Source organism: Trachemys scripta, chromosome 12 (genome assembly GCF_013100865.1).
Source record: "Trachemys scripta elegans isolate TJP31775 chromosome 12, CAS_Tse_1.0, whole genome shotgun sequence".
Taxonomy (NCBI): Eukaryota; Metazoa; Chordata; order Testudines; family Emydidae; genus Trachemys; species Trachemys scripta.
This window is the reverse complement of record NC_048309.1, coordinates 42,382,663-42,409,591: the sequence shown is the minus strand read 5'-3', so window position 1 is coordinate 42,409,591 and position 26,929 is coordinate 42,382,663. Positions and strand designations below refer to the sequence as shown.

At 50.7% G+C, this 26,929-nt stretch overlaps 1 protein-coding gene and 1 long non-coding RNA gene across 2 annotated transcripts; both read right to left on the bottom strand.

Annotated features, from left to right (window-relative positions):
- Positions 1–3,922: 3,922 nt before the first annotated feature.
- LOC117885528 (immunoglobulin superfamily member 1-like) lies at positions 3,923–9,909 on the bottom strand. Its single transcript, XM_034786801.1, has 7 exons — positions 9,852–9,909; positions 9,321–9,632; positions 8,353–8,646; positions 6,468–6,764; positions 5,577–5,930; positions 5,218–5,322; positions 3,923–3,948 (listed from the first exon to the last, which is right to left on the bottom strand). Exons 1-7 carry the CDS (start codon positions 9,907–9,909, stop codon positions 3,923–3,925), a joined length of 1,446 nt encoding a protein of 481 aa, XP_034642692.1.
- Positions 9,910–13,057: 3,148 nt separating this feature from the next.
- On the bottom strand, positions 13,058–14,924 carry LOC117885674. Its single transcript, XR_004647810.1, has 3 exons — positions 14,781–14,924; positions 14,264–14,302; positions 13,058–13,186 (listed from the first exon to the last, which is right to left on the bottom strand). It is a non-coding gene; the product is annotated as an uncharacterized LOC117885674 (long non-coding RNA).
- Between the last annotated feature and the right edge of the window lie 12,005 nt (positions 14,925–26,929).

The following is a 26,929-nucleotide window of genomic DNA, read 5'->3' as shown; positions in this document are numbered from 1 at the left end:
CCCGAGGACTGGATCTTCCCAGGGTGGCCCAAGGTATCAGCTGGTGTAAAGGAACCTTCCTTGAGTTACTCTGGTTTACACCCACTTGGGAGCTGTGGACAATTGACCCCAGCTGGGGGTCTTCCCCATTGACTCCAATGGAGCTATGGCCCATTGACCCCAGCTGGGGGTCTGGGTCATTAACAGCGATGAAATGGCTGTTACGGCTGGAGGGGTTTTTCATTGTTTGATGTTCCCGATGTGCTCAAGGGTATTTCTGTCCAGAACGGAAGTAGAGAAATTTCAGTCTCAAATGTCTGATGCAGCCAGTCTCCTGGCCTGGGGCCAGCCCTCCTTACCGGGGTATAATTGGCATGTCTGTTGACCGAAATAATCAGAGTCACTTTTAGCTCATCAGGGAACTGCCATCTAGGGTTTGACCAGTGCCGCTTTGATGTCCGGTCCCGTACGAAGCGCTCTCAGCCTTGTAAGCATAATGGCTCAATACGAGGTGGAGATTTCAGTTGACCCAGTGCAAGCAACTATAGGGACTTACTTTGTCTCCCATGGGACACCCTGAAAATACCAGGGTCCCCAAACCTCCCACTACTCCACAGCTGATACATGAATAAAAAATGGTACCAACCAAACTGGGCCAGAAAGTTTAATTCAGGAGAGCGTGATTAGACAGGGGTATTTACCCATCCTTCACCAGCAGCTCTAACCACCATACCCAAACTCCTCTCAAAGCTTGGGATAGAACCCAGGAATCCTGGCTCCCAGCCGCCCCACCCCCTCTAACCACTAGACCACACAATCCTCCCAGATCTGGGTATAGAAACCAGGAGTCCTGCCTCCCACCCCCCTTATCCCACAAGATGAAAAGAACAAAACGGAGGTGTTTGCTGTGACAAGTGTTTGAGGGTGAGCCAAGATTGAGGTCTGGGGAATTCGCAGGCAATGGAAGCAACGTGCTGCTGGGAAGTTGGGGGACAGGGATTAGAAGAGGGGTTCACTGTACACAACTTCCTCTGAGACCAAATTCCCTCCTCGCTGGTGGAACGTGGAGTTCCCAGGGCTCACAGGTGGGCACGTGGCTACAGAATACTAGGAAAGTGGAGAACAAAGAAGAATCAGGTCTGCCATGAGCTTATGTTGTGCTGTAGACTAGAGAACTTTTGTTGTGCTCTCCCCTTGCAGTCAGTGCTGGCCCCACTTCCCCAGGGTGGTGCTAGGGGGCGCTGTGCTGCAGGGACCAGGGCACTCAGTAAGGGGCACTCGCCCCTTGGAGTCAATGCTGACCGCACTGCCCAGGGTGGCGCTAGGGGGCACTGCAGGGAGTGGGGTGGGGGATCAGGGGCGCTCTCCCCTCATACTCAGAGCTGACCCCATTACCTCACTGTAGCACTAGAGGTGCTGTGCTGCAGGGAGCCAGGCAGGATCTCAACAGGGGGCCCTTTCCCATTGTGGGGAATACACTGTAGGAGGGATAGTTCAGTGGTTTGAGCATTGGCCTCCTAAACCCAGGGTTATGAGTTCAATCCTTGAGGGGACCATTTAGGGGACTGGGGTAAAAATCTGTCTGGGAAGTGGTCCTTCTTTCAGCAGGGGGTGGACTAGATAACCTTCTGAGGTCCCTTCCAACCCCGATATTCTATGGCACCGGCCGGTGCTGTGCTCCAGAGACTGGGTGGAGGGGCTCATCAGGGGCACTCTCCTCTCTGAGTTTACCATGGTTGGGCATCCTGCCCTGGTTCCTGCATCCTCTTCTCCCTGGCCTCTATTCTTGGATTTCCCACCAGGGATGCTGGGCAGCCGCCGCTGATTGTGGGTCACCGGCTGATCCCACCCGTCATGGCTCCTTTGCTGCAGAGCTAATCACATAACAGATCAGACCCCCCTGCCCAGTCTCCCCTCCCCGCTGCCCTGCATCGGACCCCCATCCAGCACCTGGTTTTCCCGACCCGCCACCCAGCAGCCAGACTCAAGGACTCTTTTCTCCATGCTGCAATTCCCACTTTTGACCACTATCTGGCAACATAGTCTCAACATCACCAGTAGGGGAGCTGGAGTGTGGCAGTCAGAAATTCCCCTCTTCAAGGGGAAGTGGCTATGAGAAGGCCCAACAGACACCTCCCATGTACCATGCCCCACCTCTGAGACCCCATGGGCCACACAGTGGGGGAGAGTGTCCGGGGGGGGCAGCAGGGTGGTCATTACTCACCTAAATTAACCCCAGGGGCTCCGCTGACACCAAGGTAACTGAAAGAGGCAGAACTATGTCTCAGTGATGGAGCTGAGAGGGTCAGTGGGAGGAATTAGGAGCTCCTACCCCTAAGGGTGGAGAGGATTTGGGGAACAGACTCCTGGAGTGTGATAAGGGGTGAATGTGAGAGTTTTGGGTGGGGCTATCATTGGCCAGCAATGCTCTAGGTGATAGCTTTTCTCTGTGCTTCATTCCTCCATTCTCGCTCATTCTCTCCTCTTCATTCATCACCCCCTTTCTTTCCCTGACTCTTTCTCTCCTTCATTCCTCCATTCGTTTTCACTATCTATTCACTGCATCTCTTACTCATTTACTCTGCTTCTCACCCTGGCCCCAAACCTCCTCATGCCAACTGGCACAGGGCACTGGGGTACATGGGGCTATGGGGAACCCACAGGGTCACCAATATAACATCATGTAGAGTCTCTACTGAAAGCAAATGTCACACTGGCCATCATCATCAGACTGCTTATAAGGCATGAACATTTAATTAAGCAACGGAGCACCAAGGGTTAAGGTGGATTCTCCATCATGAGCACTTTTAAATCCAGAGCGGGTGTCTTTCTAAAAGACCCTCTCTAGGAATTATTTGGGGGCAGTTCTCTGGCCTGTGTTATGCAGGAGATCAGACTAGATGGTCACAATGATCCTTTCTAGACTTAAAATCTATCAAACAAGTATCGTATTGAACCGTTTCCCCCTGTCTTATCCTATAATTGATTTTCTGTAATAAACCTGACTGGTATTGGTCATTTGGTCTCTTGAGCGTGTTTCATAACAAACCAAGGTGCGGTCAAGCGATCGACTGGACACTTTTTCCAGAAACCAATGGGAAAAATATGTCCAGAAATTTACAGATACACAATGTAAGGGGAAAGTCTGTTTGAGAATCAAGGTTTGATCTAAAGATATTGATGCTGCATATTTTGGCTTGTGGGGCTGACAATTTCGGCTGTAACAGATACAAAGCTTTACCTTTTTGAATCTCGGCATGGCCTGTCATTAAATAATTATTCTCTAAGCCCCCTGTTGTCTGACTTCTCCCTGGTAATTTCCCTCAACTGTGAAAAAAAATATTTAAAAAAAAATGCTTAAAAATAAACATCGATATTACCTGTTGAAATTATAATCAAAATTCTGCCAGACCTAGATATACACTTCTGATCATAGAATCATAGAAGATTAGGGTTGGAAGAGACCTCCGGAGATCATCTAGTCCAATCCCCTGCTCAAAGCAGGACGAACCCCAACTAAATCATGTCCAGCTGGGCTGTAAAAACCCCTAAGGATGGAGAGTCCACCACCTTCCTAGGCAACGCATTCCAGTGCTTCACCACCCAGCAATGGGAAAAGTTTGGGGTGAATGTGGGAGGGGACATATAGTGGAAAATAAACAACTCATCTGCCCAGCCTTTTTTCCTTCTCTCCCATTCATGTATCATTCTCTCTTTCTCATATTCACTCATCTGTGCTCTCTCATTCACAGCCTGGCTCCTCACGGCTCAATCCAGAGGGGAGAAGTTGGGGGATGAAGGCAGATGTTGTGGGGGGAGGCGGGTTCCTATGTTGTAACAGATGGGATGGGCCAATGTTTTGGGAGGGATATTGATGACCCTGCCAGGGGAGACAGACAGCCCCCCATGGGAGGGGGAGTAATACCTCTGGAAATGGGATATCTTACCCAGCTGCTGTCTTGCTGCTACCTGTGGAGAGAAGGTCAAGGAGCTACATTAAATGGCTGCTTGGTTTCCCTTATTCCCCTATCCCAGTGTCTCCCCTCACAGAGGCATGGGGTGAGTTCCTGGCATGGCTTTGACCCACGGCCTTCTTGACACCAACTGACAGCATGGCATACAGGGGTGCAGGGCTACCATGGGTCCACCAAAGAACGTCACATGAGGTCACTAATGAAAGCCTGCATCACATGCATTGTCAAGACCATTGCGAGACGAGCGTATGGAAAATCTGCGGGAAGTTACGTGAAGATGTTGAATATTATTTTCTCTGGGCCTTGTCATGGTTAAAGGGAGGTCACTCCAAGGTAACTCTGGGCAGGAGCTGGAAGATGCTTATCTCCATTGTGGACCACTGCGTGTCTCCCTGTAGAAGTCTATCAGCATCCTGAATCCAATGCCAACAAAGAGTTTGTGGAGAATCGGGGGTGATATTAACAGGAAGAATTAAACAGCAGCTGGGGAAAACTTGTTCTCAGATGGAGATCAAAGGTCTGGTCTGGTACATTAGGGGGTGCAGAGAGATGCACTCCGGAAGCCTTCAATCTCTGAAGACAACCTGACATGAGGTTTGATCTTAGGGAAGGAGGATCTCAGCCAACCTGACTGAAAATGATGGGAAAACACTATGCCATAGGAGACAGGGAAACATCCTGGGAGTTCAGTTTAGGCTCTAGGAAGCATGTTACAATTTTGTTTTATATGAAACTATTTGTTTCCAATATTCTTCCTTCAATCTCTGGTTTGGATGAGAAGAAGAAGAGGTCTGTATCCCTCAAAAGCTTGTCTTGCTCTCCCACAGAAATTGGTCCAATAAAACCTCACCCACCTGGTTGCTTTGGTGATAAACTTCTTCTTGTTTTCCCTATAAACAGATCTAAGTGCTGCATGGTAAGTGGGGACCCCGAACTCAGCATCCAAAGTTGGAGTGTCCCATTCCTTTGGGGACAGCAGATCTAAAAGTTCTAGGTGTGTTCAGTGGAACAGGGGGTAATTGTAACCCTGTACAGAGAGCAAAGTTTGCAGGAGTATGTGTTGCCAGAGACTAGCAGAGTCCGGGAGCTGATCCACAGCAAGACACAGACAAGAATCCCTCACACTAAGGGCTTGTACCTCATAACCCTGGGGATCCCTGGACACCTGGGTCCTATTCTCCACCCCAGTCTTGCCCACCCTCCCCCAGAATTCCACAGACAAGACCCAAGCTTCCATTCCCCATCCAGGTCGCCTTACCAGTACCTTTCTTTTTTCTTCTGCAGCAGCAGCAGCCAAGAAGAACCAGTAGCCCCAGAGTGGCTCCTCCACCACCGCAACCAGCCACCAAGGGGAGGAGCAGATCCCAGCCTACTTGAGAGAAGAGAGGAGAGCGACAGTAGGCATTACGCCAGGATCTCCAATGTAAACGCTTCCCCTGCATGGCATTGTGGACTCCGCTATACCCCAGGCAGCCTGCAGAATAGGGACAATCTGCGCCCTCCCCTTTAAGAAAGGAATTGCCAGATACACGATGTGATCCTGCCACCTATGGGTCCAAGATGGGAACTGCACCTCAGGGGAAATATTCCTTCTCATTATGTTAATGCTGTTGGGGGCCTCACCTCTCCAGCTGTAATTCCTGGTGACATTCCAGGTAACATTCACAGCCCGGCTCCTGGGGGACTGGATCCACCTCCCACTCATGTTCTTCTCGTACCCACAGGTGAATTCAACAGTGTTGTTAGGACCAGTCCGTGGGATGCTGAGCACAGAAACGTTTATAGATCTGGAGACGGACTCCATGGTGCTGATCTCAGACCCCTCATCTCTGGGGATGATCTCAGTTCTGTCCTTGTAAAAGTGAAATCTCCACACACCGAGGTCACCAGGGGCCATGCAGGTGATGATCAGGGGGAGCCCTTCACTCACTGCTCCAGATGAGGGATACACGCTCAGCACCGGCTGGGGAAGGGGGTCTAAGGGGAGCAGAAAAAGGGAGAGGTCAGCAGGGGAACCACAGTCCAGTATCGGGAAGGGGCGGCTATACTGTATAATGGGCACTAGGGGCAGCAGAGGGTGGGGGTGGGGAAGGGGCGGCTAAACTGTATAATGGGTACTAGGGGCAGCAGAGGGTGGAGGTGGGGAAGGGGCGGCTATACTGTATAATGGGCACTAGGGGCAGCAGAGGGTAGGGATGGGGAAGGGGTGGTTATACTGTATAATGGACACTAGGGGCAGCAGAGGGTGGGGGTGGGGAATGGGCAGCTATACTGTATAATGGGCACTATGGGTAGCAGAGAATGGGGGTTGGAAAAGGGACATCTATATTGTATAATGGGCAGCAGAAGGGGAATGAGGGGGAAGGGCAGAGGAAGAAGAGGTTTGATGAGGGGAATGTGGGGCATCTCTGCTCCCCCCCAGGACCACTGCTCCTCTGGCTGTCTAGGATGTGGGGTGACTCCTGAGATGTGGGAGAGACCCCAGCGGGAGCATCCCAGTGGTCAGAGCCTCACCTGACACCGGTACAGTGATGCTGATACTGTTCTCAGATACAATCTCCTGCCCGGCCTCCCATCTCCAGTACTGACAAGTGTAGAACCCATCATTCCCCATCTGCACCGTGAGCTCCATCTGGGCCCCCCCGCTGGCAGCTAGCAGCTCTTCCGGGGTCTTATCCCCTCTGTGCAGGTGGAACCTGAACCCCGCCACCTCCTCGCCACGGGGGGCTGAGCAGTTGAGGGTGACCTTCTCCCCAGGCAGGTACACAGGGAGCTTGGGATGCAGAGAGAGTTTGGGGGCCAGTGGAGGAGCTGCAATAGAGAGAAAGGGGTCAGTGCAGAAGGGCAACCCCCAGAATCAAGAGAAGTCGATATGGGGAGTCCAATGATCCCCCAGCCTATGAAACACCCCACAGCAAACATCACACAGGGCAGATGCCAATCCCCAGTCTGAGTGGAATGGCATCTCACAACTGGCAGAGCTGTGGGGGAACAGCTACAGTCCTAACCGAATAAGCACCTCAAAATACAACAGGTGAAATTCCTGGCGAGACTTTCGAGTGATTTACAAACAGAAGTGCTAAACTTTGAGCTGTTCAACTTGGAGCAAATGAGCCTGGACAAGCCCACATTTGGCAAAGGTGAGGATATGACACGAGAAAGACCTGGTGGTCTCCATAAATTTCCCTACTCAAGAAAAATAAAGGTTACACTCCCGGATAACTGAGGACGAGACACAGATAATGAGCTGCAGTGCTAAAGAGTGAGAAATGTGCTGAATGGTATAAATCAAGGCCGTGGTTTGGTAGTTTAATACTAATCGTTCATGACGATGGATGTTGAATGGTCTTTTTCATCGTGTGTCCTCCACCACAATCATGGGTATTTCCAGTGCTGGGCACATGCTATGGCCCAGTTTGCAGATCTTCCCCCAAGAGCCGGCAGACCAACAGATGTTCCCTAGTTTGTGTTTGCCACAGTCACATGTGTCTGGGTCACTGGACTAGCCCCACTTCCACAGATTGACTTTGGACCTGCCAACTTTTTTTCGGAGATGATTTAAAGATCTCCAGGTCGACCAATCCTTCACTCCTCTGGGGAGGCATTCGGCAAATCGCTTTACATTTTGACAACCTTGGTGAGCATTTCAAGTCATGTGTACCACGTTTCCAGTTGTGTGGCCGTGGATCTTTTTAAGCAATTATTTTACAGCTAGGAAGCTTTTCTGTGATTTCAGGGCCACCATTGGCCATGTACTGGATGTCTGGGATGGCCAACGCATGCACATCATGGCCCACATCAGACTGTCTCAATCTGCAAATCCTGCTGAACACCTACCACTACAATATGTGGAATGGGAAAAATAAGGGATATTCTATTAGTTTATTCTTCACAGTTCATGACAATGTATGTTGAATGGTAAAAGAATCATGGAGTTATGTGGATGTAATGCCAATGATTTGTAACAACATAGAAGAATGAAAATAATGTATTAACGTTTGGGTCAATGTATAACTGGAGACACAGGATGACAGACACAGATGCACCAATTAATGTATAAAAAGAAAGTGACCAAGGGCCCAAAGTGGAGAACACAGGTCCAGAGACTGAGACAAATTTGGAAACTTGGGCTCCTACCTGTTCAGTCTGATCTGTCTTATTGTTGCCACACATTTATGATCAGAACCGACAAGTGTCAATGATTCAATCTGAAAATTTATAAATAAATGTGAAAAAATTGATTAAGCCAATATTGGGTGCCTCAGTTTCCCTCCTTACAGTGGTCACTGGAATTCAACAGGTGACCATGAAGAGTCTGGATTCCATAGAAGGAGTAGGGGGCCTCTCCAGAACACACACAAAAAGGGCAAAGGGATGCTGGATATAGGGCTGGACTCACCAGTCACAATGATGGAGATGGATTCGCTTTTGCCTGACATGATGGCTTGCTCAGATCGGATTATCCAATAAGCACAGCAGTACACCCCAGCATTCCCAGTCATAAGCACACGCTCTAGCCAAGGCCCCTCATCCAGCTCGGAGATCTGCTCCCCTCTTTGGTGATAGAATCTGTATCCCCTCACCTGCTCGCTGCCAGAAACTGAGCAGGTGAGCTTGACATGTTCCCCCTGAAAATAGATGTCTTTTGGGGGGACCAGAATGATTTGGGGGGCCAGCGGGGGGAGTGGGACACCTGGAGAGAATGAAGAGCAGAGAAAGCAAGGAGAGAAATGGAAGGGCTCTGAATGAAGAGCACCTGGCTGATTGTGCAAATAAAATGGGGAGCTGTCACATACCCCTTGGAGAAGCTACACCCCACTTTCACCCTTCAACAGAGAATCCCTTCATACCTCCCATGCCCTGGTAGTCACCCTCTGTGCTCCAACAGCAAAGAGCAAATCACAGCATTACTCGGCACCAAACCCAGCCAGAAGTGTAAGGACAAGCCAGGTGGAGAAAGAGCCCCAGAGATTGATTGTCCAGGCCCCTGAGGTCGACCATCCAGTTGCCTGGTCTCTGTTGCTCTCCTTGCCATGGGATGCTGTGATGGCCAAAAGCATATCTGGGTTCCCAGAAGTACTGGATCCATTCATGGAGGACAGGTCCATCAATGGCTCTTAGCCAAGATGGTCGGGGATGCAACTCCATGCTCAGGGTGAGGCTGAACCTCTGACTACTACAAGCCACAATGGACACCAGGGATGGATCCTTCCAAAATTGCCCTGTTCTGTACGCCCCCCCTGAAGCTCTGGTATGGGCCACCACTGGAGACAGGCTACTGGGCTAGACGGTCCAGGGACCAGCATGGCAGCTCTTATGTTCTGATACTGGTCCCTGCTATCACATGCTGAGAGAAAGAGGCCTCACCTGTGACTGTGATGGAGATGGGCTGGCTCTCTAGGGAGGAGATCTCCTGCCCAGGTTCGGCTACGCGGTACATACAGGTGTATGAGCCAGAATCCTCCATGCCGAGTCTGCCAATCTGGTAACTCTGAGAGTCCTCCAGCACCTGTCTTGTGCATGCAACTTGTTCCCCAGCCTTGAGGAAGCAGAACCCCATCTTCTTCTTCCAGTTGGGAGCTGAGCACGTCAGGGTAACAGAATCTCCGGTGGTGAACTCAGGGCCCGTTGGAGTCAGCCGCAGAGTTGGCCGAAAGGTTTCCGGGAGCACGGAAGGCCCTGAAGAGAGACAGTGGGGAATGAGCCCTCCAACACTCCCCAGTGCTATGGAGCTCCCCGCCAATCCCAGGAAATGGCTGATGTATCCGAAAGGAGATGATGCTCAAGTTCATTTGCTACAATGCCATATTTCCCTCCCTGGTCACTAGTGTTCCTTCCCCACCCAGAGATGTTTTCTTTGAGGAGCATCAGCTCTGGGTTCACCCACTTTTCATTTACTGATTTTCTCAGTTTTCTTGCCCATTTCAGGGAAGGTTGATTGGTCTTTAAAGACCATCAGGTGGTGCTCCTGGGATAAGGCAGGTGTGAGCCTACAGCTAACCCAACAGGCCAACCGGTGCTCGGTCTCTTTGGAGGCAGAGAATTTAATAATTCCTGTGAGTCTCCCAACAGCAGGACTGGGAACTGAAGGGAGATGCCTCTGGGGACATCGACTGGGACCTGCAACATCAGGTTTGGACTGGCAGATCTCAAGGAGTTTGCTGGCAAGGCTGACAGATGGGAATGTAAGGGAGGTAACGGACATTTCAGCAGCAGCACATATCTCCCTTGCTGAGGAGAGCATCGCAGGGACTTAGTTGCTAACGTAACCTCCCTGGACAAACCAGCTCTCCTGGACAGGAGCTCTCTGATTACCCAGAGCAATCACTTTGCAATGGCCAAGCATTTTAACTCAACAACCCTCTGGTGCTATTCTGTTCCCACCTTCCTTCGGAGGTTCAGCCGAAGATGGAGACCAACTGACCACAGCGAAGTTAAAGAATCCCCCATGCAATGTGGAGTCTTCAGTCTGGCCCAGATACCAACCCATCAATATCAAACAGGATTCATCAGCTCTACAGACAGATTACTCAGTCCATCACAGACATACTGGTCAGTAGCCCACAACCCCTCCAGTCTGCAGGCCAGATGTCTGAACAGCCATCGCCTGACCCAAAAGGTGTAGATGGAAACATGACTCACCTGTCAGATGGATTGAGAGGGGAGCGCTCGGCCGTGACTGGATCATTCTCCCTGAGACATTGATCTCATAGCTGCAGGTGTAAGGGCCGGTAGCTTCCAAATCAGACTGACGGAGCTGGAGACGGGCACCCGGCTGTGAGATAATGACATTCCCCTGCCTCAGAAACTGATACCTTGTAGCCACATGTCCCGGTGTGGCCGAGCATAGGATGGTAACAGGGCTCTTCCCAGGGGGATCAGAAATCACAGAGATGGATGGAGCAAGAGGGAAATCTGCGAAGAGCAACAATAGGAGAGAAGAGGGAGTGATAATGTACCGAGAGTGTGGAAATAGCAGCGCGATTGGTGATGAGGAAGTGGGGTCTAGAGGTCAAATCGAGGCATGGGCTGGGAGCCAGGACTCCTGGCTTCTATCCCCCACTCTGAGAGGGGAGTGAATTTCAGTTCTTGAAACCCTGACACAACTAGAAGGAAGAGAACCAGGTAGCGAAACTAAGCTGATGCCCTTGGCACCAGCTAGATTGCTGGTTGTGTCTCAGCCACTGTAGGGGGGAAAATGCTGGTGACCCCAGATCAACCAGCCCTAGGAAACAGATGCATCAGTCGCTAGGGCCAAGCAGGGATGGCTGCACTCTGAGATGGTTTCCCACCCAGACTCTGCTCCCCCGAACGGGCAGGTTTATGCTTTCGGGATCCCCACCACAGCCATGAGCCCCAGCTGAGCACCCCTGTTCTGAGCAGGGAGATCTGCAGAGAGCTGCACCCCGATTTCATCGCAGAAGCCATATCTCCCCCCTGGGAGCTGAGCACCGGAGCGTAACACGCTCCCCAGGGAAATAGACAGAATGCTTAGGGGCTAGAGAGAGTATGAGGGCCGGCTGCCCCCTGCACTCCAAGGGGCTGTGAGAAAGCATCCTAGGAGATGCTGGTTCAAACCGGGCTCCTTTAGGGCCTGATGAGGTGAAAGGAAGAGGCCCCCGGCTTGCACTGCAGAGGCTGTGCTCACGCAACGTGGCCGGCCCAGTGCTTGTGGTGACACCATGCAGAGAAAATATACGAAGTAAATAGCCTGAAATAGATCTCAGTCATCATTGTTCTTACTTTGCCTCGTGTTAAATTTCAGTTATGAAGGTTGGAAATATTTCTCTCTTGCTTTGTGTGTGGGCAGCGAAATCGGTGTTTACTGTCAAAAATCGAATACAGAACGGACTCCCGTTCCGGACTACGTCTGCCAAGATGCACAGCGTTCACCCCTCTAGTTGAACTGCTGCAATGCAACATGGAGGAGGGGGCTTAGTTCTGAGAAGGGGGCTGGCCAGGAAAGGAGAATGGGGCCATAAAATACCAGAACTGAAACTCCCATTAGGCACCACAGCCGCTCTCAGCAGATACAGGATACGAACAGAGCAAAAAAATAAAGAATTTTGTTTCAAGAAGGAGGAAAATCTATCATTCCAATCCACAATCTTTAAATGAAACATTTTGACGTGTCTGCAATGAATTTCAACCCTCCCCTACCGTCCCATGCAAGGACTTTGGAGGACAGAATGAGAATTCAAAGAACCACAAGCACTATTGAACAATGTGCCGTATCTGCAGTCAAAGGGCAGAAGGGACCATCATGAAGCTCCTTCAAGCCAGAATCAAACCAGCGACCTAAAATCTAGCCACGTCCTTGAAATCTATAATGGTCTCACCACCAGCTCAGGTGCTGAAGGACTCTCTAGAGATCAACATGTTTAGCTTAACCAAGGTGAAGGGGTGATTTGATTACGGTCTATAAGTGCCTAATGTGACGACAGTAATCTTATACCAAAAGGCTCTTCAATCTTGCAGCCAAAGATCTAACAGGATCCAATGGATGAATGCTGAAACTAGACAAATTCAAACTGGGAATAAGGTTGAAATTTTCAACAGGGAGGGGAATTCATTACTGGAAGAACGTATCCATGGCTGTGGTGGATTCTCCATCACTGTCCGTTTTTAAAACAAGGGTGGGTGTTTCCCTAGAAGATCTGCTCTAGTTCAAACAGGAATTACGTTGGCGACGTCCGATGCAGATGGGACTAGGTGATCACGGGGTCCCTTTTTGGTTTGAGAATCTGTGAAACAGTTTTGGTTTGTTTGTGGAGGTTCATTGTTTTTGGGGTAGGTGGAGCAAGGCAACAGGGCCATCCACAAACAGCATGGGGACCTTGGAGGTGGAAGTGAGCAGGCTGCTGTGGGCTGACGTTTCACATCAGATTGAGATGGGGACAGGAATCCCCTATTAGACAGCAGGAGAAGGGACTCACCCATCACTGATATCCAGACAGGCTGGCTGCGTGCAGAGTAGATGGTCTGTCCGTCTCTCACTGCCTGGTACTCACAGCTGTACATCCCAGTCTTCCCCGTCTCGGCCGTCAGGACCAGCCAGGGCCCCCCGGGCAAGCCAGTAGTTTCCGTGAAGACCCGTTCCCCGCGCGGATTGTAGAACTGGTAGCTGGTCACTGCCTCCCCGCCGGGGGCCGAGCATCTGAGTGTGAGACGCTCCCCCGGGACATACACAGGCTGCTGGGGGTCCATGATGACTGTGGGGGCTTGCGGGGGGGCTGAGGAAGGGCACAGAGATTCAGGAGATGTTACACTCCCCCAGCCAAGTGCTGCCTCCCAATTCCTGCCCCCCTTGGCTGTAGCCAGCAGCCCCTCGCATCTCTCTGTTCCTCCCACAAAACAAGAGACCTGGTGTCTGCACCCCACAAGGCCCCAGAGCTCTGGCTGTATCTCTCCTGGCCTCATCCCCATCCCCGTGCTCCATGGGGACACAGCAGGAGCCCCTGTCACCTCTAGGGGATTCTGGTTCCCACCTGGCCACGCCACACGTCATGGGCTCCACCAGGCATGGTGCAGCTCAGTCAGCTCTGTGGGGGTGCTGAGACCGGGCGGATGAGGGAAGTGGAAGTGGGGGTGGGGAGATCAGAGGAGATGGCAGCTATGGAGAGAGACCTCCTCCATGGAAACCCCCAGGCTCAAATCCCCTCCCACCTCCCGGCTTGCAGCCAATGCTGCTGACATTTCACTCTGCATGTGGTCCTAGGGGGAGGGCTAGTGTCTGTTTTTGGGGTGCTCCATTTTAAGCAGTTTAAAGGGGCCTGGTTCTAAGGGAGGTGGCTCAGCCCTATCAGGGTATCCAGCCCCTATAAGGCTTCCAGGGGACCCCAGGAAACTGAGCCCTCCACAAATGACCAGTCACTATTGGAAGTCTTGCCCAGGGCTCCCTGCAGGTCCTGAAGCTGGGAGCTGAGTGGAGCAGAAACAGAGTGAGATGCACTCAAAGGTGGGGTGGGAGGTTCCGGGCACACGATACCTGGGAAGGGGGGGTCTCTACACACAGTGCCTGGGACCCCACAGTGAGTAGCCAGGCACACAAGTGAATACTGGAATCAGTGTCCCTTGTCTGGTCCCATTCCCCACCCCACTGACCAGCCAGTTCCTCTGGGGCAGGATCAGAGCTGGCAGCCCCTAGAGATGAAAGGCCCCATGTCCCATTCTCTGATCCAACCAGCCAGACCCCCTACCATGGGGCCAGACTGGAACTTGAGGTCTGCCCCATCGGGTGACCCCCTTTAATAGAGAGACCCACCTGGATGGACAGCAGGTGTGTATGTGTGGATCAGGTCCCTCCTTACCTGCAGGTGACACAAGCCGGGGAAGGATCTGGAGAGAAGCTGAAGGACAGAAGAGGAGAGACGGGCAGTGAGAGCTCTGGGGATGGCACAGAAGGGAAGGGGGCAGTGGAACAGGGAAGGTAATTTAGGGAGACGTGAGCCCAGGTGGACGAGGCTCATCATCTATTTCCCTAGGGGAGAGCGACAGAAAGTAGGTGGAAGAAAATGACCATCGTGGAAAGATCAGGAGCTTAATACTGGAGTAAAACTGTAGGAAAGCAGCCACCTGGTGACTGTGAGTCTATTTGCAGAAGCCTGAGGGTCAGGGTTTGTGCTCCCTGCACAGAAAGGCCCAGTTAGCCATCCCTGCACAGCAGGGAAATGTCGGCCCCCACCAGACTGTCGCTGAATGGAGGCTGGAGATGGAGTCTGGGGGACAAGAGGCCTGGAGAAGCTGGAGGTGGAATGAGATGGTGAGATGCATGCAGGGAAGGGGGGAAAGAGACACAGGCTGAAGAAGGAGTGCAGGGTCACTCACCCAGGAGATGGAGAAGCTCCATGCTGGGTGTAACAGGATGCTGCTGCCCGGTGAATCTGCTCCTTCAATGGGCTACTTAAATAGCAACCGAGCTCCTACAAATATCTGTGACCGTCCGTCCCATGAGGCGAGACACTTCCCCAAAGTCTGCGCATCTGAGAGAGGAACCAGCTCCTGGGATGAGCCAGCCGGTCTCTGAAAGGAGCACAGACAAGTGGTGACGATGCAGCTCAAGACCTGCTGATCGCTGGAGAACCCTGGTGTCCGGGATGGAGAAACCTGATGGATTAATGGGGGAGGTGGAATGAAAGAGTGAGAGAGGGAAAGGGGGATTCAGACAGAGGCAAACATGAATGAAGAGACAGGCTGCAAATAGAGGAGTGGAGAGGTGACTGTGAGAGAAGGAGGGGCAGAGAGAGGGGGAATGAAAGTCAGACACAGGGACGGAACGTGTGAATGAGGGAGAGAGAGACGGAGGAGTGGGGAGGATGAAGAGGAGGCTAGCAGAGCGAGGCAGCGAAAGGAAGAGACGGAGGGAAGGCATGAATGAGGCAGGCACGGAAGGAGGGGTGCAGGGTGAGTCATTCACCTGATGAAGGGAGACACATTTAGCTCTGTACTGGGGGGACCAGTCTGAGCCTGGACGCTGAACCCCCAGTCCCCATCTCCTGAGTGCCACCTGCTCCCCTCTGATCGCAGCCAGAGGAAGTGCTGCCTAAGGGACGCAGCCGCTTCTCCACCCCAGCATCTAGGCACCACATGCTGTGGGCTGACCACGGCCAGGCCAGGGACTTCCCAACCTGCCTTGCAGCTCCCAGCCACTCTGCAGCGCCTGGTCCAACAATAGCAGAGGGATCATCTACAGGGTAACCAGGTAACAGCTCCTCACTCCATCCATTACCCTGGCCAGGTACACCAGGGGGCACGGGCCCAGACCAAACCCGCACTCCTGGCTGTGACAGGCCATGGGGCCAGCACTGGGGCCTGGGGTCAGCATTGACTGGGAGGGGAGAGAGCCCCCTAGTGACCCCCACCGCAATCTCTGCAGCACAGCGTCTCCTAGCACTGCACTGGGACACGGGGGTCAGCACTGACTCAGAACATGTAACTGGACAGAACTGAATTAGACCTGCACTTCTCACCCAACTTGCCGGTCACTGCTCTCAGGCGAACGCCGTACGGGCAGGGGTCATGGACGTGTCTCAGCCGGCAGCAGCTGAGTCATGTTACTTTTTACAGGAACGGAGACGGGGCCGGTGGCTGAGCTGAAGGAACAACCTCACACCAGAGACCGTTCAAGCTGATGCGGAGGTGGAGATTGGCTTAATTTTGGTTCCCTCTTTATTTATCCCTCTGTCTCTCTGTGTCCTGTCCTTCAACCTCTTCCTTCCTTTGTAGTGCAATGGACGAGGTGTCTCTCCTCCTGAATCCTCTGCCCCACACACCCTCCCCCTTCTACCATCCCCCCAGAGAGTCCCCATCCCACTCTAACTGTTGTCCTGATTTCAGTGGCATCACGGCTAATTTGGGGTGTGATGGTGAAGGCTGAGGTGGCTTTGGAGCTGTTTCTGGGGAGCTCTTCCCAAGCATGGGGGGCAGGCTGGAGAAAGCACAAAGAGACTTGTCTGAAAATTTCACGTGTGCCATGTGGGTTGGCATCACGGGCAGATGCGATTCGCTGGGCTAGAGGCAGGGTTGGGGCCTGTAACGAAGAGAAAACTGAAGCAAAACAGGGACTAGGGGAAACCTAAGAGGGTTTCATTGGGACTGGGAAATTTACCTCCTGAGCAGCCCACGAGAGCCTGCGCCAGAGAGAAAGGCCAGCCAAGGAAAGGCCCTGACTTCCTGGGGTTAGCTCTGATGCTGCTGCTGAGATCCTGCTAACAGACTGCTCCCCTAAACACCCCCTCTGGGCTCATTAGTCCTCACAGCCCTTGAGACCCCGACTGCCCCAAATTCCCCAGAGCCTCTTAATGTTCTTCCACATCTTGAAACAAGCCCTTTGGTGTCCCGGCAGAGCTGTTATATCTGTGTCTGGCCAGTTTCTCAATATTACACCCAAAGGGAGGGACGTATGTGCCACAAGCCACTGGCTGGCTGATTACCTTGTCATGGCCTCTTCCCGGACCCCAGACTGGCTAAAGGACCCCCAGAGTCGTGGTGGGTTCTTGTGCAGAGTGGAAGCCAGTGTCCGAATGAGCTCCCCCTTGCCATCCAGCGATGAACTGGGGGGGGGGGTCAGTCTTCGGGAGCAGTGCGTCTATTTGCATCGACACAGCTACTCTACCTGGGTGTTCAGTAGCCAGGGCTGCTTTGCCAGTGATCAGTTGGGGCCATTCTGGGATGAAATTCCCTGTAGGATTGAACACCGGGGTAATGAAATGTCATGTCTTTAATTGTACGAGCAAAGGGCAGCAGAAGTGTCCTTAGCAGGCCCTGATTGAGGGCATCACCAGCAGTCATGGTGGATTCTCCATCACTGGCAAGTTTTAAATTAGGAGTGGGCGGTTTCCTAGTAGTTCTGCTCTAGGGATTGTTTTAGGGAGGTGTTATGCAGGGGCTCAGATGGGATGATCACAGATTATGAAGCCAGAAGGAACCATTATGAGCCGCCATATGGCTATGGAAGTCATCTAGCATGGAGAAGACCAAGAGTCAACTGCTTCACACAGACCAGAGACCTGAAACTGGGTTCTAGACATCCCAGAGCAGGCCTGTGAAAAGAAATGTGGGGCCCCGTACATCATATTAACTTGGTCCTCACTTTCTCCCCTGTTATAGACATTTGGGGGGGGGGGCAATTCAAAACTGTTCCCCAATTGTTTCATCTGCATGCGGCAAAGAAAAATATTTGGAATCCCAAAACATTTCCCAGGTTGGGACAACCCTTTCCCACTGGCTCTAGAGGTGGGTTCAATTCCTGACTGGGGGAAATGGAGGCAAGGGGTAGGGAAGCGCAAGAGTTTGGAAAGATCAACAGAAATATTTTGGAGGGGGGCTGGGGTTTGATAATCCATATAGATCCCACTCTCCTGGGAGGGTATTGCGAAGTCCAGAAACGACAATAAAGGGGTGTCACTAAACATCACTTATTTCGTAGCGTGTCTCAGGTTTGGACCTTTTGCTCCTCAACTTTATGAGAACCCTAGTTAGCTGCTGTTGATCTCGCTGGAGTCAAAGGAGTCAAATAAATCAGGATCCTTGTTGCGCAGGGATTACACTTGAAAGAGGCCAGAAGTGAGAAGAGATGAGAACTCCAGGGACGGGAAAGAGAGAGAAAGGCAGGGGAATAAACAGAGAGTCAGCCACTGACCCAGAACAATTCTAATATGATCATACCCCGCGGCGGCTTAAATAACCTGTGGCTTGAGGTTTTCTTTGCATTCAGCTTACAACCCTGTCTCTGTGCTCATAAAAAAAGCAACAGCTGCTTCCTCCTCAGGCCATGAAATCACCCCAGCCCCAAGGACCGCAGACACCTGCTCCTGGTTAGCACTCCCCGCTGAGACATGGCAGGGCACAAAATAGCACGCCCTGCAAATGCGACGTACGGCTTCTACCGGCAACCATCAGACTGAAGTGACCACCTTAGCTTAAACTAGGATGTCTTGCAACACAGGCTACTTTGCAGGTTGGGGGAGGGGTCTCAATGGGGCTCCAATGTTCCCCTGCAACACTGGAGGGTATTGGATTGCAGAGAGCAGAGAGTAGCTCTGTAGGGGGCAGTCTCCCCTCACACCTAGTCCTGGCCTCCTTGTCCTCATTCAACTCTAGGGGGCACTGTGCTGCAGAGGGTGGTTAGGAGGCTCAGTAGGAGGCGCTGTCCCCTAAACATCAGCATTGATCCCCATGTCCTATATAATACAAACAAGTACTTCCTCTTCTTTGTATTAAACCTGCTGCCTCATCATTTCCTCAAGTCACCCCTGGTTTTGTGTTATGGGAAAGGGTAAATAACACTTCCCTACTCCCCTTCTCTATACCATTCCTGATTTCAGAAACCTCGGTCATATCCCCCATAAATCATCTCTTTTCTAAGATGAGCAGCCCTAATCTGTCCTTGTACGGAAGCAGCTCCACACCCTTAATCATCCTTCTTGCCCTTCTCTGAACCTTCCCTGGTTCCTTTTTGTGATTGGGTAACCAGAACTGGATGCAGCATTAGAGGGGTGGGCGTGGTGATTTATATAGTATCATCATCCTGTCTCCTTTTCTTATCCTATTCATAATAGTTCCCAACGTACTGGTAGCCTTTTGGACACCACATACGGAATGCTGTTCTGAGTGGAACTCATGGGGATCAGGCAGGAAGTAGAGAGGTAAGAGAGTAATGGAGACGGGAGGATTGGCTGCAAATACCTGAAAAGGCTGGCGAGGGTGTGGTGTGGGAATGGCATGGATGTGGGCTTCAGGTTATGGTGCTATGGAATTGCAAAATTAGTAGCTGGGATTTGCCCGTGAAGCAGCATGGGGAATCATTGCTTAGGATCAGGGTGAAAGCATCACCCTAGAACTCTTGGGATGCCCCCCCAGACTTTAGGGCTAGGGTGGGATGGGAAGCTGTACTATACCATTTTTTTTCATTTTTATTATTAATTAATTAGCAGTCAAAAGTAAGCAGCTAGAGGCCATGATCAAGATGAGGGCCCCACCAAGCAAGCCAGATGCCGCCCAGATCTCCACCGAGATCAGGCCTCCACTCCATAATGCTATGTATTGCACAGACCTCAACCAGGATGCCCCCACCCATCATACCAGGTGCTACCCTAGTGCCCCTTATACAGTCTAGCCATGCCCACTCTCTGCTGCCCCTAGTGTCCATTATACAGTATAGCTGCCCCTTCCCTCATAATTGTTGGTCAATGTTGTCCACATAAAATTTGTGGCAACATTGTGTGTGAAGTTATAAGATTTCCACATGTTCCAAACCCTACACCCTGCCCAGACATAAATCTTCAAACAGGTCTGTCTCCAACAAACTAGGATATGTTTGCTTAATTTGCATTTAAGCTGTAAACAGAGTCATCAGGCACGAAGGGAAGACAACGGAAGTTCAGATGGGTGAAAAAACCATCAGGGAACATCCTTCCACAGAGACTCTTTGGGTCTTGGTTCTCAGCTGGAAATGCTTTTCAAGAGGGAGCTGGAAACGGGGGGCAAACACCCCATAGCACCCCTCTCTCTCTGCCCCTGCCCCTGCCCCTCTCAAGGTAGGTGAGGTGATAGCTTTTATTGGCCCAGCGTCTTTCACCAACAGAAGTTGGTTCACTACAAGATATTAATTCACCCACCTTGTGGCTCTGTAATGGAAGAAAACTCTATTAACATCTTGGCAGCAGCATCAGAGTTAACCCTAGGAAGTCAGGGCCTTTCCATGGCTGTCCTTTCTCTCTGGCACGTGTGCTCAGGGGCAGCTCAGGAGGGAAATTTTCCAGTTCCATTTAAACCCTCTTAACTATCTCCCCATCTCTGTTTTCCTTCCGTTTCCCTGCTTGCCCGGCTGCCTTAACGTTACAGGCCCCGACCCTGCCTCTAGCCCAGTGAGTCGCATCTGCCCACGATGCCAACCCATATGGCCCAAGTGAAATTTTCAGAGAAGGCCTTTCGTGCTTTCTCCTGCCTGCCCCTGTGCTTGGGAGGAGCTCCCCAGAAACAGCCATGAAGCTACCTCGGTCTCCACCCTCAGACCCAAAATTATCCGTGATTCTACTGAAAACAGGACAATAGCTGGACAGCAGGATGGAAACTGAGTAGGGGGACAGGAGGAAGGGGGAAGGTGTTTGGGGCACAGAACCCAGGAGGAGAGTCACCTCATCCATTTTACTAGAAAGGAAGGAAGAGGTGAGGGACATGAGAGATAGAGAGACAAGGGGATAAATAAAGAGGCAGGCACTCACCCAGAATTAGACCAAACTCCACCTCCGTGTCAGCTTGAACAGTCTCCGGCATGAGGTTCAGCACCATTGCCATTCCTTTAAAAAGTAACAGCCACTTCCCCATTGGGCTGTGTGAGGATGAAATGCCCCCAGCATGATGGACTATACAACCCACCTCCTCTGTGATGCTGCTGGCTGAGACATGTCCTCTACCCTTGCCCATGCTGCATTCATCAGAGTGGTGACCGCAGGGCTGGGGTGTGAAGTCCAAGACTAATTCTGTCACCCTGCAGCTACGTGTTCTGAGTTGGGGCTGAGCCTGGAACCCTGGTGTGATGCCAGGGAACGCTGTGCTGCAGGGACTGTTTTCAGGGCCCAGCAGGGGGTCTTCTCTACTCCCAGTCAGTGCTGACCCCATGCCGCAGTGCAATACTATGGGGCGCTATGCTGCAGGAATCACATTGGGGGTTCAGTAGGGGTCACTCTCCCCTCCCAGTTAGTGCTGATGACCATACCCTAGTGCTGGCCCCATAGCCCTGAAGACAAGGGGCACTGGTTGAGTACTGGGGCAGCACCCCTTGTGCAGTACTGGTGTCCCGGTACCCGGCCAAGGTAATGGATGCAGTGAGGAGCTGTTACCTGGTTACCCTGTATCTCCATGGCTCCTTCACTGATCCCCTCTGCCATTGTCAGCCCAGGCAGGTCTTGAGGCTGCATCATCATCACCCACCCCTGCTCCTTTCAGACTCTGGCTGACCCATCCCAGGAGCTGGTTCCTCTCTCGTAGGTGCAGACTTTGAGGAAGTGTTTTGATCCATGGGACGGGTGGTTACAGATATTTGTGAGAGCTCAATTGCTATTTATGTAGCCCATTGAAGGAGCAGATTCACCCGGCAGCAGCATCCTGTTACACCCAGCATGGAGCTCCTCCATCTCCTGGGTGAGTGACCCTGCACTCCTCCTTCAGCCTGTGTCTCCTTCCCGCCTTCCCTGCATGCATCTCACCATCTCATTCCACCTCCAGCTTCTCCGGGCCTCTCGTCCCCCAGACTCCATCTCCAGCCTCCATTTAGCGACAGTCTGGCGGGTGTCTGGCATTTCCCAGCCACGCGGGGTCTGCTCACGGGACCTTTCTGTGCAGGGAGCACAAACCCTGACCCTCAGGCTTCTGCAAACAGACTCACAGTCAGGGCCGGCTCCAGGATTTTGGCCGCCCCAAGCAGCCAAAAAAAATAAAAAAAAAAAGCCGTGACCTCGATCGCGATCTCCGGCGGCAATTCGGCGGGAGGTCCTTTGCTCCCAGCGGGAGTGAGGGACCATCCGCCGAATTGCCGCCGAATACCTGGACTTGCTGCCCCTCGTCGGAGTGGCCGCCCCAAGCACCTGCTTGTCAGGCTGGTGCCTGGAGCCGGCCCTGCTCACAGTCACCCGGTGGCTGCTTTCCTAGAGCTTTACTCGAGTATCGCGCTCCTGGTCTTTTCCCGACGGTCGTTTTCTTCCACCTACTGTCTGTCGCTCTGTCCTAGGGAAATAGATGTTGAACCTCATCCACCTCGCTAATTTGTTGTTAGCGCTCCTGGAATAACACCAGATATTTGGCTTGGAATAGGGAATCAGTGGACATTATGGCCCTTAGAACCCCCACAGCTTCAGTACATAAGGAAATTGAAGCAAGAGGAAGTTGTCACAGTGTTTGACAAAGGTTGTTGGGAAGGTATGGGACAAGGAACTACCCTGACAGGACAGTTGCTGTTCCAAGCTAACGATAGCTGTGTATATGTTAAAGCCACCACTTTACTAGATATGCATTTTAATCTCACCACGGCCGCAGGAAATCACATTATTTATTGGCCAGCAGACAAAGCCCTATGATTAGACATTAGGTACCAGATTTCTTTTAATTGGACCACTTTGATACCCGACCAGTTTCAAAATTTCTGCTCACTCCTACTGGAGGTTCGAAAAATTTCTGACTTACAGGGTTAAATCCATGTGCTTCCGAATATATATCAAATTGAAAAAACATGCTTTTCATACAGCCTATAGAGTGTCTACTCTCTGTACTAATTATGATGTGATGTGCTATGTAATTAAGGCAATGAAACAACCCCAGCATATTATTACAATGGGGACATTAATGCTTGTATTGCTTTTGTTTAGTCTAGGATTATGTTGTTGTTGTTGTAAGGATGTACTAACAAAAATGCCTTTCATGTTCACACTAGTCACGCATTATCGTTCTATCCAGTTAAGACTTATAGGGTTGATTCTGATCTTCCTGAGCTAGAAACAGAAATACAGGGCTTGATGCAATTGGAGGTTTAAGAATGTTAGTTTTGCTAAAGGAAGCACAAAAGCGGAGAGCGTGGAAGCAGGGAAAGAAAGAGAGGGTTTAAGTGCAGCCATTTAAGTGTCAGAGACAGAGCAACTGTTCTGTCAAGTCTTAGCCTAATATTGCGAGACCTGTAGAAGCTGGGCTCATGTCAGAAGCGAGTGGAAAACAGCAGAATAGGCAGTGTGACCCAGCCTTGAGATAACGATGTTGAGAAGAGAAAGTGGGAAAATACTGGAATAGATAGCAAATAGTCTAAATAAAATGCAGATGTTTTTAATTAATGCACATCACAAAGAGGTATAAATGCTTGTGTGACTTTGCTTGTACTTTGGAGAAACTGAGGCAAAGATGCTCTCTGTCAGCTGTGTTCTTCTCTTGCAATTGCATGTCCTGAATAAAGCTGTCTCTGATTTTGTTGCTTCCAACCTGAGAGTGGAGTTCATTTCTTCCACAGTCACCAGGTGGCTGCTTTCCTAGGGCTTTACTCGAGTATCGAGCTCCTGGTCTTTCCCCAACACTCGTTTCCTTCCACCTACTGTCTGTCGCTCTGCCCTAGGGAAATAGATGTTGAGCCTCATCCACCTCGGCCCACATCTCCCTAAATTGCTTGGCTCAGGGGAGCATGGGGCCTTTCACTTCTAGGGTGCGCTGGCTCCTTTCCCACCCCAGAGGGACTAGCTGGCTCAGGGGGGTGGGGTATAGGACCAGACAGCGGACACTGGTACCAGTATGCCCTCGTGTGCCTAGCTTCTCACTGTGGGATCTCCCCACATCCCTACCTCTGAATGCATCTCAATCTGTTTATGCTCCACTCAGGTCCCAGATTTGGGAGCCGCATAGGGCCCTGGGCAAAACTTCCCACAGTGATTGGTGATTTCTGGGGGACTGGGTTTTCTCTGGTACCCTGGAGGCCTTAGAGGGGCTGGGTTCCATTTTAGGGATGAGCCACTACCCCCTTAAAACTAGGCCCCTTTAAGGAGCTGCAAATGAAGCACTCCAAAACAAGACACTCCTGACCCTATCCCTGGCCCATGGTCCACGTGCAGTGTAGAGCTGGCTGCAAGCCAGGGGGTGGCGAGTCTGGGGTGGGGCTCCTTGGGAAGAGTGGCTGGATCAGGGACACTGTGAAGGGTAGAAGGCCAATCAGAATCCCCACTTTGGAGGAGAGAAGAAGGACGGGTCCAAGGGGCAGGCAGTGGTGGAAGTAGGGTGGTACAGTCCGGTACACCATACCAGTGAGCTATTTATAATCATTACTGCATTCCATAAACTTTCGGAAAGACACGGGAGGAGCAGAACTTGGGGCCGCCCGGCAGCCCCATACCAGCAGCTCCTGCAGCATGGCTGTACCGCCCCCTAGCCCTTCCATGCAGCTGTGTCTAGCATCGCCTGTCTGCGGTCTGTAGGTATCCCCGCCAGAGGACAGCACTGGGGCATGGCTGGGGGCGGTACAGTCACACCCAAGGAGCTGCCTGCATTGGGCTGCCCAAAGTCCTGCTCCTTTCCCTGCTGTGGTTCCCAGGTTCAGGGCTCTCCAGGGAACCGCAGCGGTGAAAGGAGCAGAACCCCATGCTGGCAGCTCCGCTGGCACAGCTCTACTGCCCCAGTATTCTTCATCCAAGAATATTAAAGGAACTGGCACATGAAATTGTAAGCCCATTAGCAAGACTTTTTAATGAATCAGTAAACTCAGGGGTTGTACCGTACGACTGGAAAATTGCTAACATAGTTCCTATTTTTAAGAAAGGGAAAAAAGGTGATCCGAGTAACTATAGGCCTGTTAGTTTGACATCTGTAGTATGCAAGGTCTTGGAAAACATTTTGAAGGAGAAAGTAGTTAAGGACATTGAGGTCAATGGTAATTGGGACAAAATACAACATGGTTTTACAAAAGGTAGATCGTGTCAAACCAACCTGATCTCCTTCTTTGAGAAGGTAACAGATATTTTAGACAAAGGAAACGCAGTGGATCTAATTTACCTCGATTTCAGTAAGGCATTTGATACGGTTCCACATGGGGAATTATTAGCTAAATTGGAAAAGATGGGGATCAATATGAAAACTGAAAGGTGGATAAGGAACTGATTAAAGGGGAGACAACAACGGGTCATACTGACAGGTGAACTGTCAGGCTGGAAGGAGGTTACTAGTGGAGTTCCTCAGGGATCGGTTTTGGGACCAATCTTATTTAATCTTTTTATTACTGACCTTGACACAAAAAGTGGGAATGTGCTAATAAAGTTTGCGGATGACACAAAGCTGGGAGGTATTGCCAATACAGAGAAGGACCGGGATATCATACAGGAAGATCTGGATGACCTTGTAAACTGGAGTAATAGTACTAGGATGAAATTTAATAGTGAAAAGTGCAAGGTCATGCATTTAGGGATTAATAACAAGAATTTTGGTTATAAATTGGGGACACATCAGTTGGAAGTTTTGCTTCAAATAATGACAAATACACCTTGTCTTAGGGCTGGAGCAGCACATTCACAGTAGGGTTCTTAGGAGTTGTGATGGGTTTGGTCACAGAGACCCCCTAGGGACTGCCACCTGATGTGCTGAGACTACCACTGAGCCCATTTTCTCTGTCAGATTGGGCCTCCAGAACCCTGCCTTGTTCAGCCAGACACGCCAGTCTGCTCCAACACAGACACAGGGTCTGAACCACGTGCCCCAAAGCTGCAAACTTAATTGAAAACAGCATAAGAAGTGCTCCTGTCTCCAGCACCCAGCTCCCAATGGGATCCAAACCCCAAATAAATCTGTTTTACTCTGTATAAAGCTTATACAGGGTAAACTCATAAATTGTTCGCCCTCTATAACACTGATAGAGAGATATGCACAGCTATTTGCTCTCCCAGGTATTAATTACTTACTCTAGGTTAATTAATAAGCAAAAGTGATTTTATTAAGCATAAAAAGTAGGATTTAAGTGGTTCCAAGTAATAACAGACAGAACAAAGAAAGTTACCACGCAACATAAAACAAAACACTCAAGTCTAAGCCTAATACGTTTAAGAAACTGAATACAGGTAAATCTCACCCTCAGAGATGTTCCAATAAGCTTCTTTCACAGACTAGACTCCCTCCTAGTCTGGGCCCAATTCTTTTCCCTGGTACAGTCCTTGTTCCAGCTGAAGTGGTTACTAGGGGATTTCTCATGACTAGAACCTCCTTTGTTCTGTTCCACGCCCTTATATAGCTTTGGCACAAGGCAGGAATCTTTTGTCTCTCTGGGTCCCCACCCCTCCTTCTAAATGGAAAAGCATCAGGTTTAAGATGGATTCCAGTACCAGGTGACATGGTCACATATCCTGTGAGACCCCATGCCATTCACAGGAAGGCTTGCAATTAAACAGAGCCATTTACAACCAATTGTCCTAGTTGATGGGAGCAATCAAGATTCCAACCCACCATTAATGGCCTACGCTTTCCATAATTACAATAGGACCTCAGAGTTATTTCTAGTTTCGGATAGAAGAGTGATACATTTATACAAATGGGATGACCACACTCAGTAGATTATAAGCTTTGTAATGATACCTTACAAGAGACCTTTAGCATGAAGCATATTCCAGTTACATTATATTCACACACATTAGCATATTTTCATAAAATCATATGGAGTGCAATGTCATAGGCGTATTTTTATTTTTGCCTCCTGGCAAATAGAGGGAAATATAAAAGGTTGAGAATAGCATCAACAGTGTAAACAGCACAGGTTCTAGCCTTTGTGCTGAAATAGGATGTAAAGAGACCAGATCTGACACTATCAGGTTCGAGCTGTGCAGAGGATGCACATTCAAATCTCACTAGGGCCTAAGCAGCTGTCTCTGTTGTCCTAGGAACAGTCACTGATATCTCCTTGGAAATGCTGGTGGAAGTCATTTTTTTCTTCTTCTTTCCCTCTTCCACTGTTGATCCTGAGAGCAGAA